Here is a 14,842-nt window from a genome sequence, read left to right on the forward strand (position 1 = left end):
TGTTGGCCGTCGAATGGCGCTAGCTGCGCAGCATTTGTGCACCGCCGCCGTCAGTGTCAGCCAGTTTGCCGTGGCATACGGAGCTCCATCGCAGTCTTTAACACTGGTAGCATGCCGCGACAGCGTGGACGTGAACCGTATGTGCAGTTGACGGACTTTGAGCGAGGGCGTATAGTGGGTATGCGGGAGGCCGGGTGGACATACCGCCGAATTGCTCAACACGTGGGGCGTGAGGTCTCCACAGTACATCGATGTTGTCGCCAGTGGTCGGCGGAAGGTGCACGTGCCCGTCGACCTGGGACCGGACCGCAGCGATGCACGGATGCACGCCAAGACCGTAGGATCCTATGCAGTGCCGTAGGGGACCGCACCGCCACTTCCCAGCAACTTAGGGACACTGTTGCTCCTGGGGTATTGGTGAGGACCATTCGCAACCGTCTCCATGAAGCTGGGCTACGGCCCCGCACACCGTTAGGCCGTCTTCCGCTCACGCCCCAACATCGTGCAGCCCACCTCCAGTGGTGTCGCGACAGGCGTGAATGGAGGGACGAATGGAGACGTGTCGTCTTCAGCGATGAGAGTCGCTTCTGCCTTGGTGCCAATGATGGTCGTATGCGTGTTTGGCGCCGTGCAGGTGAGCGCCACAATCAGGACTGCATACGACCGAGGCACACAGGGCCAACACCCGGCATCATGGTGTGGGGAGCGATCTCCTACACTGGCCGCACACCACTGGTGATCGTCAAGGGGACACTGAATAGTGCACGGTACATCCAAACCGTCATCGAACCCATCGTTCTACCATTCCTAGACCGGCAAGGGAACATGCTGTTCCAACAGGACAATGCACGTCCGCATGTATCCCGTGCCACCTAACGTGCTCTAGAAGGTGTAAGTCAACTACCCTGGCCAGCAAGATCTCCGGATCTGTCCCCCATTGAGCATGTTTGGGACTGGATGAAGCGTAGTCTCACGCGGTCTGCACGTCCAGCACGAACGCTGGTCCAACTGAGGCGCCAGGTGGAAATGGCATGGCAAGCCGTTCCACAGGACTACATCCAGCATCTCTACGATCGTCTCCATGGGAGAATAGCAGCCTGCATTGCTGCGAAAGGTGGATATACACTGTACTAGTGCCGACATTGTGCATGCTCTGTTGTCTGTGTCTATGTGCCTGTGGTTCTGTCAGTGTGATCATGTGATGTATCTGACCCCAGGAATGTGTCAATAAAGTTTCCCCTTCCTGGGACAATGAATTCACGGTGTTCTTATTTCAATTTCCAGGAGTGTACTTGGCTGTGATGATACACAAACAGAAATGATTGCCAAGTTTAAACACAATTAGTAAAAATGAAAAATTTTCAGTGTTGACTTTCCTACCCAACTCATATAGAAAAAGAGTCTGGAGTAAGCAACTGCAGGGTGTGAAACAAAAGTAGTAGAAGAACAGGGCCTGCTCTTTACTTCTGACCCTAGACCTTGACAGTCTCTGTCTGCTAAAACTGTTCTGTTAGTGAAAAATTTCACTGTAATGATAATAGCAGGTGAACACCTGACTAACATGGTTACATTTCTATGGGAAAAGATGGTGACAGCAAGCCAATGTATGTTGAAAACAAATTAATTTTAGGACATCTAAGAGAAGTGTACAAACTTTTCAGATAAAATTGCATTCTCAAAACATGCTGTATTAAGGCCAAAAAATTGTATTATAGCTGGAGCTAGTGGGATACTTACTGTACAAAAATGTATGAAAATCTGAGGTTTCAAGAACCAGACCAATGGTTGATTTCACATTTACTGACCAATTAATCAGTATTCTTTTTTAAGTAAAAGCTTTATTAATCACAATATTTCAGAGAAATACAGGGTAGTAATGAATAAAAATATTCTTACAATGTGTGTGTGTACAGTATGTATTCAAACTGCATAAATTCAGCATTCTGTTTACAATTAATGTTCAATTCAGGCTTCACTTACTTCTGTTGAATATGTTTTTCTTTCTAGGGACAGCATCCTTCACAATGCTTTGATTTTTCTCTTTGGTAAAATTATTAAGAAATGCATTGGTTGATATCCATATTACTTTTTTGCAAGTATCTTGAGCACTGTGACTACCACATTCTCTTTCCCAGAGCAGTTCATTCATTAAAACTGAATTCCAAGCCAGGTGAAAAACCAGTTCTCTTTGGTTTGGTACTTTAAGGAACTCAGCTTCAAATTTATGACACAATTTCATAACAGTCAGGTAAGTAGTGACAACCACACTGATAATCTCAGAGCTAGGAATGAGTAGTTTTCCTCTACTTACATTCTGTATTAGGGAATACATTTCTTATCATCTAAAATGTTATCTAACACCAGAATATCTTTACAAAACTCACATTTAGTATTTTTCCAAACAGAGTAGCAACAATACCCTGCTATATATGTAAGAACAGGCAAATCTTCACTGGAATTTTCAGTAAGTTCTGATGGATTGACTACTATTTCATCATATATGGAAGGAATCTCAATGTCAGTATTTGGGTCATCTGAGAAAACATCCTGTATGGACTGTATACTTATTTCGCCAAAAGCAGTTGATTTTAAATTTAGCCTAATTATAGACTGCAAGCGAAGCTTCTTTTCTACCTCATACACCTGCCTGATACTGACATTGTACTGGCCTCCACATAACTGCCTATACTTTCCAAATCTCTCTTCGAGCAAATCAGTTTGAAATTTTCCAGGTAAAAAGTAGGAAAACTGCAACTCGTTAATACAATATTCAGACAATTTTATAATGGCCTGTGTTGTTTGAATTAATGCTGAACATGTTTCTTTTGTTAGTGAGCCCTCAGGATATCGGATGTTTATTTTTTTCCCATCTGCTTAGCCATTCTAACATTCCTGTAAGATATGCATACTTGGGGTCATCTATTGTACATTGTTTTAAAGGGCTCATGAATTCATCGTTTAACCTATTACCCTTAAATGGTGTTTTCACATTCGCTATTTTCCACCATTTGGTAAACAAACTAATGTAATTTGCTGTTTCCATACAGTGAACTAAGGAGTGTTTTGGACCCAATGTTTGAAGGGCATTAGCTGTGACATCAAAGAAAATTTGCAGAGCTAGTTTAGCATTTTGTTTTTCAAAGTTATTTGGTCTTGTGGCGACTATCGACCAAGTCGCGTGTAAAATCTTTGTTTTTGGCAAGCTCTTTGCCCCAGTCTGTGGTCGCGCGTGAAAGTGTACGGACGTGTACCGAGAATTCAGAATGTAAACAACTCTATATGTGTGCTTACGAGAAATAAAAATAGTGTTTATTACACGTGGTGTAGCGTGCATCATTGGATTCGGCAACCCTACCACGCTAAACCCATACTGGTGACCCCGAATTTTGTTCGCGAGTGCTACAACGAAATCTTATACCGTCGAGCAGTACACAATGGATCGCTTGCCGCCTGCTACACCGAACACGTGCCAACTAAGTGTTCCAACGGACGCTTCGGCATGGTTTTACAATTATCCACCGGGCGTCCGCAATAGTTCTACGCAGTTTCCGAACACATCGACTAGCTGTACTCAACAGGACAGTGTTTATACAATTTCACAGCCACGTGCGCCGGCATCAGGTACGAACAATAACTTTCCGTTACCGTACATGAGTCAGCCGTCGTGTGACAGTGTTCCGTACCATCAGAACGTTTTCCGCGCACAAAACTTTGAATATGAACGTATTACGTCCAATACGAACTTTCCACGTGTTCCGAGTGCTCAACAGCCGACACAATGTGCTCAAACCCCAGTGACTATGTTTACAGGTTTCCCAAGTGCAAGTGTGAATTTTCCACCCGAATCAGTGACTGTACAAATCGAGCCGGACGCTCAAGACAGGAGAGTTCATATTTCTGCCGGAACTCCGGATTTTGCACCAACCCCCCCTACACCACCAGCGTCCGCTTTACGAGTGTTTCCAACGGCACACGCCGTTCCTGCCACGTGTGTTCCACAAACATTAGGTGATTTTAACTATTTTAATGCACCTGTAGGGGAGGGGCCCGGAAACTGTATTCCGTCGTTCGCCGCACATCGGTCGACTACGGTCGATTGTACCGCGCCGGTCCATTCTACGCCCGTCGGCGTTACTCCGTCGACCGCTCGATTCGTTGATTTCTCGACCGAGGTCGAGCCAGCCGCGCCTACCGTGCCGCGTGCCACTGACAGTGGCGGAAGCTGGTGCACCGCTACTGCACCCGAGACAATTACGTTGCAGAACTATGGACAGGGAGAGAGAGTTTCTGATAAACATTTATGTCAAGACTTTCCCACCCGTTGGCCGAAGCTACCACCCCTTCGCAAGGATCACCCACGCACACGGTTTGCCTCGGTCGACCACGTCCTGCAGCTACACGGCGTCGCCGACGACAGTTCGAAGTTCCTATGCTTACTGTGTCACCTCCATGACGAACTGGATCTGATCTGCGACATTGTGGCTTCGCCCCCCGCTACGGACAAATATGCGTTCGCCCGACGCACCATCCTCGAGCGACTATCCACATCGACAGAGGAAGCTATCCGCCTCATCAGTCAGGAATCGCTGGGATCCAGGTCCCCGTCGCAACTCTGGCGTCATCTCCGCGCTATGATTGACACGCATCACATGCCGGACATTACACTTTGGACCATCTGGTTGCTGAAACTTCACCCGCAAGTTCAACTTCACCTTCTACATGTAACTTCGGCCCCACTAGATGCCAAACTGAAGATCGCAGACCAGGTTTACAACATTCTGGCCCCCCCGCATACCCTCCCAGGGTGCCCTCAGGCCTGAGGGGTTGGCACACCTGCGCGGCAGTTCCCATCCTGCAGTACAGAGTGCGCACGACTCGCTCCACGCATGCGCGCGGAGCCAACGCCGCCTGGCAACCGCCGCAGTAACTCCTCTCCTACCAGCACTACTGCAGCGTCGCCATCGGAGGGAACTACAAACAAGTCCCCCTCCACTGCCGCTTCGACCTCAACCAGCGCGACGGGCGACGCCACGCGCCGCCCCGCTCGGTGTTATTTCCACTCCCGCTCTGGCGACGCGGCTAAGAAATGTCGTTCTCCATGCGCGTTCCCAAACTAATAACGCGACCCAATTCAGGCGCTACGGGCCGCGTTGCACCGCACAGACGCCTATCACTAAATACTTCTTCTCCTCACGCGCCAGGACGCTTGTACGTGAAAGATGCAGTGTCTTGCCTTTCATTTCTAGTCGACACGGGGGCAGAGGTTAGTGTGATACCTTTGTCCGCAGGTATTAAATTCGAGCTTCAGCCTTGCGCCCCGCTTCGAGCCGCCAATAATTCCCTGATCCGCTCTCATGGAATAACGAATTTAAGCCTTAAACTGCAGGACATTAATACGCCCTTACAGTGGACTTTCGTTATCGCGGATGTGGATGAACCCGTGCTTGGGGTAGATTTTCTCTTAGCCCACGCACTGTCACCCAACCTACAACGAGGTACACTAACCTTTAACTCTGGAGACCGTACCACCAGTTCAGATATCTTACCCCTCTCATCCGAAAGCGCCATTCTGCTGTGTGAGCTAGCGGAAACTGCTGTTGCAGTGCTTTCTCTTAGATCACACAACGACGAACTTCGGGACAGCAATGGGGCCCTCCGCTTACGCATCGCCGCCGTGCAAGCCAAGCTCACGGACGCGCGTAAGCAGACCGCCCAGCTGTCGCACACGGCCACGCCCCCAACCCCCGCACCACTTCCTCGCACCTGCAGCCGACGCCGCGTGACATTTCTACTGCCGGACGGAAGCTGTACCCGCGACGCTACCAGGTACCCCACCGAGCTCTTCGACAGGGACTACCAGTGGATCACCGCCACTGCTGCTGAACTGCCGGCCTTGGACACACACACGTGTGCATTACAGGTTAGTCACAGTGCAACGGGTGCTGGTCCAGCATCCCCATCGGTGTTCGCGATCAATAACGGTACTGTCCACAGAATAAATACCACAGAAGGCCCACCGGTACGTGCAAAGGCTAGGCGTTTAAATCCGGAAAAACTTAAATACGCTAAAGCTATTGTTCAGGAACTTTTAGATAATAAGACTATCCGCCCTTCTTCTAGTTGTTGGTCGTCACCCATTCATTTGGTGCCCAAGAAAGATGACACTTTCCGCCTCTGCGGTGACTATCGGGCGCTTAACGCCAGAACAATTTTAGATAATTATCCCGTCCCAAATATTCAAGACTTTGCCTCCCAGCTGCATGGGGCACAAATTTTCAGTGTAGTCGATTGTCATAAGGCGTACCACCAACTGCCAATGGCACCTGAGGATGTTGAAAAGACCGCTATCATCACCCCGTTCGGGTTGTTCGAGTATTTGTTTATGCCATTCGGCCTTAAAAATGCTGCACAGACGTGGCAACGGTTCATCGACTCGCTGGTTGGAAAACTGGACTTTGCATATGCGTACCTGGACGACTTGTTAATTTTTTCTTCCTCCCTCGAGGAACATGAACAACATTTAAATACAGTGTTCCAACTATTAAAAGCAAACGGTATCGCAGTGAACAATACTAAGTCACAACTCCGCCGCACCAGTGTCACTTTTCTGGGCCACAGAGTTTCTGGCGACGGCATCCGCCCCCTAACTGAACGGGTGGAGGCCATTAGTACGGTGCCTTTGCCCAAAGATTTTCAGGGCCTCCGCCGCTTCCTTGGAACGGTAAATTACTACCGTAAACATATTCCCCGCGCCGCCGACATACAAGCCCCACTGACGGATGCCCTCGCAGGAAAAAACACATCAGGGTCTCGGGCGGTCACGTGGACTCAAGATATGCGTCGCGCATTTGATAATCTAAAGTCAGCCTTACAGACAGCTGTTACGCTTGCTCACCCCATTCCTGATGCTCCCATCTCGCTTACTACAGACGCAAGTGATACAGCAGTGGGGGCAGTACTTCAGCAATCCGTGGGTTCTGTTGTACAGCCGCTCAGATTTTTCTCCCACAAACTGACCGCTTCCCAACGTAAATGGTCGACCTTCGACCGGGAACTGTTTGCTATTTACGCTGCTATCAAATATTTCCAAGACGATATCGAAGGTCGCCATCTCGTGGTATTTACCGACCACGAGCCATTGGTTTACGCTTTCCGTAACCCAGGTAAGGACTCATCCCCGAGACGTTTTAGGCATATGGACCTTATATGTCAGTTTATGAATGACATACGTTACGTCAGAGGCGCAGACAATGTCGTCGCTGATTTTCTGTCTCGGGTGTCGGTTTTATCTTCACAACTGGACCTCAGTGAGCTCCCTAAATTGCAGACAGAGGATACTGAACTCGCAGCATTGCGTTCCGATATCAAAACAGGACTCAAACTAGAGTTACGGACACTTGCTGGGTTTTCATCACCCATCTGGTGCGACATTTCAACAGGACGCATACGCCCGGTGATTCCTGCACCTCTCTGCCGGGACATATTTAATAGTATCCACGACTTGGCACACCCTGGCATTCGCGCCTCCGCACGTCTGGTATCTGAACGTTTTGTTTGGCCCGGGGTGATAAAACAGTGTCGCAGTTGGGCACGAGCATGTGTGGCTTGTCAGCGCGCAAAAGTAGGACGTCATGCACAGCCCCCCATGGGTACGTTCGATGTGGCAAAAAGAAGATTCCAGCACATATACATCGATATCGTCGGGCCCTTACCCCCCTCAGGCCCCTTCCGTTACATACTGTCCGCAATTGACAGGTTTACCCGCTGGGTAGAGGTAATTCCTCTCACTACTATCACAGCCGATGCAGTGGCCCGAGCCCTGCTGTTAATGTGGATCTCGCGCTTCGGCTGCCCAGTCTCTGTCACCACCGACCAGGGCCGCCAGTTCGAGTCTGCCCTCTTCCGACAGCTTTGTGAACTGTGTGGGGTGAAACGATTTAGGACTACAGCATACCACCCCCAGAGCAATGGGCTTGTGGAACGCTGGCACCGAACGCTTAAACCTTCCCTGATGTGCCACGGAGGTGAGTGGGCCGATGCCTTACCGTGGGTAATGTTAGGCGTTCGGGCCGCGTACAAAGAGGACCTTGGCGCATCCCTGGCAGAGGTACTGTATGGAGAACCCCTCACACTCCCAGCAGAGTTAGTCGAGCCTTCACTTCCTCCAGATCAAATCTGCGACTCGACATTCGTCGGGCAGGTCAGGGAGCTAATTGCTAACATCCGCGTGCCGCCTCCTCGACCACACACGCCCCCTCCCGTATTTCTGCATAAGGACTTGGCGTCGTGCACTCGTGTCATGGTGCGTGATGACACCATCCGACCGGCACTCAGACCTCCATATACGGGCCCGCACAGAGTCATATCACGGCGTACCAACACGTTCGAAGTGCTCATTAACAGCACGCCTCAAACGGTATCCGTCTGCCGCCTCAAACCTGCATGGACTCTGGGAGAACTGCCCGATACCCCACCCAGTCAGACCCCATCCCCTGCTGCACCCACCTCGCATGAGGCATCAACCGACAGTCCGTGGATGAGCGACGCCCATTCCCACACGTGTGACGTTCCCCACTCCCAGTCGTGTGACAGAGCTACAGGTGCGTGTGACATTCCTATGCAGAGTGATGCGTGTGATGACTTACCCTCCTACAGGCAGCCCCTCGCCTCTCCCCTGTTAGGATTCAGTGATGTATCAGGGACCAGCCTCAGAGCGTGTGATGTCACCGATGACGACTCGTGTGGAGATTCTGTCAACCCGTATCAGGAAGTGGTAGTGAATGTCAACACAGATCTTATTTGCAGCTCTAATGTGTTTTTTGTTATGCAGCCGGGTAATGTGTACATCTTCTACGAACAAGCCAGCTTCCCCAGTGACAACTTAACTCACATTCATCTCCTCCAGTCTGTCCCCTTGCCTGTTGGTACTGACCCATCAACGGTCAAAGTCCTACGTACCGCCACAGGCATTCAGATCCGCTATCCTGGCCCCTCACAACCCACCATCCCCTCCCCAGATCCCTCAACTGCTGTACGAGGATTCACCCGGTCAGGCAGGACCATCCGCCCCCCTCGCTGGCTCGAAGACTTCAATTACTAATGTATCGTAATGTAAGGTATGGTTTCTGATTAAACATCCTCTCCTTGCCCCCTGGGTGTTCCCTTTACATGTATGCCCCAATATTTATGTTTGTGCTCCACACTCTAGGGGGGGGGGGGGGGGGGGGGTAATGTGGCGACTATTGACCAAGTCGCGTGTAATATCTTTGTTTTTGGCAAGCTCTTTGCCCCAGTCTGTGGTCGCGCGTGAAAGTGTACGGACGTGTACCGAGAATTCAGAATGTAAACAACTGTATATGTGTGCTTACGAGAAATAAAAATGGTGTTTATTACACGTGGTGTAGCGTGCATCATTGGATTCGGCAACCCTACCACGCTAAACCCATAGTCTCATAGCTTTCAAAGTCAGACCATAACAATATTTTGCCAGTTTTTCATGTTCAAGGTCATATAGCCTCAGTAAGGTATCAAAACAGGCATAATGTATGCAAGAATCATTTTTTTTGAAATGTGGGATAAATCATACAGGAAATATTTTTTTGCTTTAACCAATTATGCCAAATGCACTTCATAATGTGTACAGAGTCAATTACAAAAAACAATGGTCTCATTGAATCTTTAGGATGGTTATATACATAAGAGACTCAAGAGGGATTTGAAAATGATGACATTGCCCTTCTATTAATGGAATTATTATCTGAAATTACAGACAGTACTTTGAATCCTGTATCTTCAAGACCAATATTATTCCTTTGATCCACTGATGCAAATTATCACCTGTTAATTTCTTGACTGGTAAAATATGGTCAACATATCTAAAGTTACTCAGTATACTGCTGATCATGAAAACATATGCGGAATTTGCTGTCAAACATTCACCATTAACCATATCAACAACACTTCCTCCTTTATAGTCAAAATATTCTTTTAGATGTATCTCATCTATTAAAAGGTTGACATGATATTCATGTGGTTCAAGCAATTTAAATTTACCTTTTGTATATGATAAAAAATTATTTTCACATTGCTCTTTCTGGGGGCCTATGTTAATATTAGAACATACTCTTTGAATTGTTGATGGATGAGGGCCCACAAAAAAAACCATAATCTCTATTAAACCTATAAGCACATGGGGAAATACTGTAAGATAAACAAGAAAATATCATGAATGATGGAGTGTATGAAATTTTCTTTGATGATAGTAATTTCAACTGTTCAATGATAAAGTGTATGTATTTGCTCTTTTCATACTCATAAATTAAGTGTCTGCAGAATGTCACATACATAACTCAAAATTTGTTCAATATTATTTGGAACATTAATCTGCATGTCAGCTTTTTCCACACAGTCTAACAGATTACCTAATTCAACAATGCTTGAAACCCTTGTTAAAACTTTGTCCCCATTTAGTCCTATTTTGTTTCTTTGCTTGTTCAGGACAAATACTGATACATCAAGGCCTTCGCTAACAAGAACAGAATATTTTATTACAGGAGAAGGAACTGTCTCAACGTTTGCAAACAATACAGATGTAGGTTTTGTAATGATACTCCAGAAATCAGATAGCTTTAACATTGACAGTTTTGCCTTTAACTCACACAGTGATGCAATGGACTGAGCTTTTAAATATACAGGGTGATTCAAAAATGCATGTAAATATTTCAAGGGTGTATTTGTATTTGGACTAACAACGCAAACTGATAAATAAACGTGACGTAACAAACTGAAACAATTCCTCGCGAACACTGTATTAATTTAGGTCCTGTTGATTGAACTACAGCAATGCACAATAACTAAGGAAAATTGAAGCATTTTACAGACTGTACTGTACTGTACTGTATTTGCACAAATCTTAATGCAATGCATGTTCAAAATGCTATGTTCTATACAATTTTTTCCATACTTGGCTTATTACAGAGTTATGAACAAAACAGGATAATACATTCAATACAACGTAAGGTATTTAATTCCCAGAGTTCACAGTTTAATTACAGTGCATTTGGACTAACAACGCAAACTGATAAATAAACGTGACGTAACAAACTGAAACAATTCCTCGCGAACACTGTATTAATTTAGGTCCTGTTGATTGAACTACAGCAATGCACAATAACTAAGGAAAATTGAAGCATTTTACAGACTGTACTGTACTGTACTGTATTTGCACAAATCTTAATGCAATGCATGTTCAAAATGCTGTCCCTGAACTTGCAGACAGACCCGTGCTCGTCGCATCAATGATCTCTGCACATTACACAGTCCGTTCAACTCTCCACGAATAATTTCACAATCACCTTCAATTCTTTGTTGTAGCACTTCTCTGTTCGGTACTGCAGAAGAATACACCAATGTCTTTAGTCGGCCCCATAAATAAAAGTCTAAAGGGTTCAGGTCAGGTGATCTGGCTGGCCAAGCAATTGGTCCTCCGCGACCTATCCATCGATGTGGATACGCAGAATTGAGGTACGCCCTTACGTTGCGGCTGTAATGGGCGGGAGCACCATCGTGCATAAACCACATGGTGGCTCGTGTTGCAAGAGGGACATCCTGTAACAATCCAGGCAATTCTCCCTCCAAAAATTCGCAGTACGCGTGCCCATTCAGCCTTGGAGGCAGAACATGAGGTCCGAGTAAGTAATTCCCCACAATACCACACCAAATGTTTATGGAGAATTGATGTTGATATCCACGCACAATTCTCGCGCCAGGATTCTCGACAGCCCACTGGTGCATATTATGCGAATTGATTACACCCGCACGAGTAAACATGGCCTCATCTGTGAATAATATCCGCCGAATGAACATTGGATCATTCAAATGACGCTCTTGTAACCACTGGCAGAATTGCTGACGGCGAGGATAGTCTTCAGGTGTCAATTCGTGCACTTTTTGCACGTGAAATGGATGCAACTGTTGTCTCCGAAGCAGCCGCCATACAGTAGATTGTGGAAGTCGTACAGCTGCACTAATTTGTCTCGTACTGATAGATGGATCTTGGTCTACCAGGTCCAAAACATGTTCCTCGACGTTCACTGCATGCTCAAGTGGTCGACCTGAATGTGGCCCAGGACGAATGCCATACTCCCACATACGTCTGTCCACAGATACAAACGTCTGATGACTTGGTAACCGTCTTCCTGGAAACAGCTCACTGTACCTTCGTCTTGCTGCAAGTGCATTTCCATCTGCTGCACCATACACAAGGTGCATATCAGCATACTCACTGTTTGAGTACATCATGTGCACGAAACCTTTAGCCTTCCGACGATGAATGAACGACAGGACGTACTTTTCCGTTACCAACAACATCAGCGCCATCTTCCGTACAGTAGGAGTAAACATCACGTGCAAACAAAAACAAACACTATTCATGCAGTTTCGAATCAACTGTTGGGAGATACGTATGTGAATTACGTACCAGAATATGGCATCCTGCTGCTTGCACTGCCGTCGTTTTGATACGGACATGACTTTCGTATTTAACGATAACTCTGGAATTAAACGTTTATGGACAAACATTTATAGAACATTTTTGTCTTATATTTACCTCACAAATACACCCTTAAAATATTTACATGCATTTTTGAATCACCCTGTATTTCCGTTTCCTTCAGACTATCCTGAAGAGCTGCCTGAATATTTTTCTCTTCAAGTTTCTGTCTCTTTACCTCAGGGCCAATTCTGTAACTTGAAGGTTTGCTCAAATAGTGAGGGCAGTTTGGAAAAACAGAAGGAACTGCTGTTGAAAGCAAACTTGGTCTTGCAAGTGTGCGAGGAACGTCTCCATTTCTTCTGATATCTTGAGATGATGTTATAATTTCATGAGGGTGAAAATGCTGTTCACACACCTACAACCAATAATCCACATGACAATGCAGGACCAATTATAATGATCTTAGTAAATGAACTAATATTACTGAGGGACTAAATTAAAAAGAAACTTTCATATATATAAATACTGAATATTACATTTTATAACTATTTCTGGCAGATATTTAGGAACTATTAGTTGAGTTATCTTTGACCTCATTGTCTGACCATTCATATAAGGCTACCTGTTCTTTCCCGAGTCACGTTATTAAAAAAGCTGGTTGAGATCATCATTACTTTTTGCAAATATCTTGAGCACTGTGAGTACTGCATTCTCTTTCTAGAGCAGTCCATTCATTAAAACTAACCCAAAAAGTATTTAACATGGGAAATAATAAATTGACCTGCCCTAGCAAGTAGTACCACATGTCTCAACCACCAGAACTTGATCAGAGAAATGTATAAGCCTAACAAAGTCAGAGATATATTGGTCTTGGCAATGACAAAGAACATCAAAACATAGTACAAAAGACACACTAAAATTTAATAAAAAAAACTAGGCCCACTTCCTTGTTGTAGCAAAAATGAGCTAATTTTGTTACATGTAAATGTTCAATCCTTAAGTAGTATAGTTACTAAATTCCAGTACTGGCTGGATGAAATTAAGTGCAGCAATCTCTATTTGACTGATCATTGGATTAAAAGTACAGACAAAAACTTGTTTGTACAATTTGCCTATTCAGTGACAACAAGTTATGTTTTTGAAGCATCTGCTGTGGCATTTCACACTCACAAACTTCTTATTGCATCTATTTACCAAATGCCAGATACTGATGAAGAAACAGTCACAAGAAGGTTTTCCACTTTAAGTCTAATGACTCCAAAATATCATCATTACAAAATTTTTGTCACTGGGGATATTAACCCAGAAATAAAAAGTAAAGAGAAAAAATGGTATTTGCTGAATGTGGTAAGCTCAATGAATTTATGTTGCTTAAATAAAAAAACCAATCAGGATGGAAGCACGGCATGGCAATGAGCAGAAATAAGCAGAATGTGATACCATCGAATTAGGAATATATGACATGATGGCATATGGCTCGAAGATGGAAAACTGTCTACTGATAATTTCAAGATGTTACAGAATTCGCAATGAAGAGAGCACTGAAAGAATGATAAATGACTTCAAACTAATTGAATGGTCCATTATACTGACCAGCTTCTACACATTCATTTCCATCATGAAGCACACACTAGGCAGTAACAGCTCTCTTGTTTCTAAAGATGACACACTGGCAATACCATAATCACTAACCACACACTAAAAAATTTACCCACACCACAACTCAGTAAAATGAGGATATTGTACTGCTGGTGAAGAACGTAACTGCTGACAGTTGTAAGAACAACTCTGTAAGCTTGAGAGAAATGTACATATTTGAAATTAAAGCAGCAAAAATCAAAGCTAATGAGTACATTTTAAATTCTAAAAAGAAATGTAAACCATCCTGGAACGTGATAAAAAGTGAGATAAACATAGGAAGGGAAGAAATCACTGTCCCAATTAACTTGAATGAATATTTTGTGAATTCTGAAAGTTTCCTTGTATCACAAAGTGATGATGCATCTTATGTGGGGGCCTTCCTTTTGCAATTACAGGGTAAAACAAATAAAAGAATCACTTGGAGAAAAACTACTGCTACAGATCTTCCCAACTCCGAAAACAAGCTGAACAGCTCCAGAACAGAGAACTACCATGGGCACAGCAACTCTGTTCTAAAATGTATACTTATGGAAATTAGAAAACCAATGCTCCATATTGTAAATAAAATTATTGATAATAATCCTTTCCCTGAATGCCTTAAAATTATAGTTACACTTTCACTACACAAAAATGGTGACAGAGACATACAAGGTAACTATAGACCAATATCAGTTCTCCCTATAAGAGCCTATTTAAAATCACAGAGAG

General features: G+C 45.1%; 1 protein-coding gene across 1 annotated transcript in view; it reads right to left on the minus strand.

The window, feature by feature from the left end:
* The window catches only part of LOC126426412 (uncharacterized), a 163,590-nt gene that overhangs the window by 44,585 nt on the left and 104,163 nt on the right, over window positions 1-14,842 (minus strand). The window contains exon 8 of the mRNA XM_050088332.1: window positions 12,729-12,908. Within this exon, the coding sequence (XP_049944289.1) occupies window positions 12,729-12,908 (180 nt within the window). The remainder of the gene's footprint in view (window positions 1-12,728; window positions 12,909-14,842) is intronic.

The sequence above is a fragment of the Schistocerca serialis genome, chromosome 11 (genome assembly GCF_023864345.2).
Source record: "Schistocerca serialis cubense isolate TAMUIC-IGC-003099 chromosome 11, iqSchSeri2.2, whole genome shotgun sequence".
In the NCBI taxonomy this organism is placed as follows: Eukaryota; Metazoa; Arthropoda; class Insecta; order Orthoptera; family Acrididae; genus Schistocerca; species Schistocerca serialis.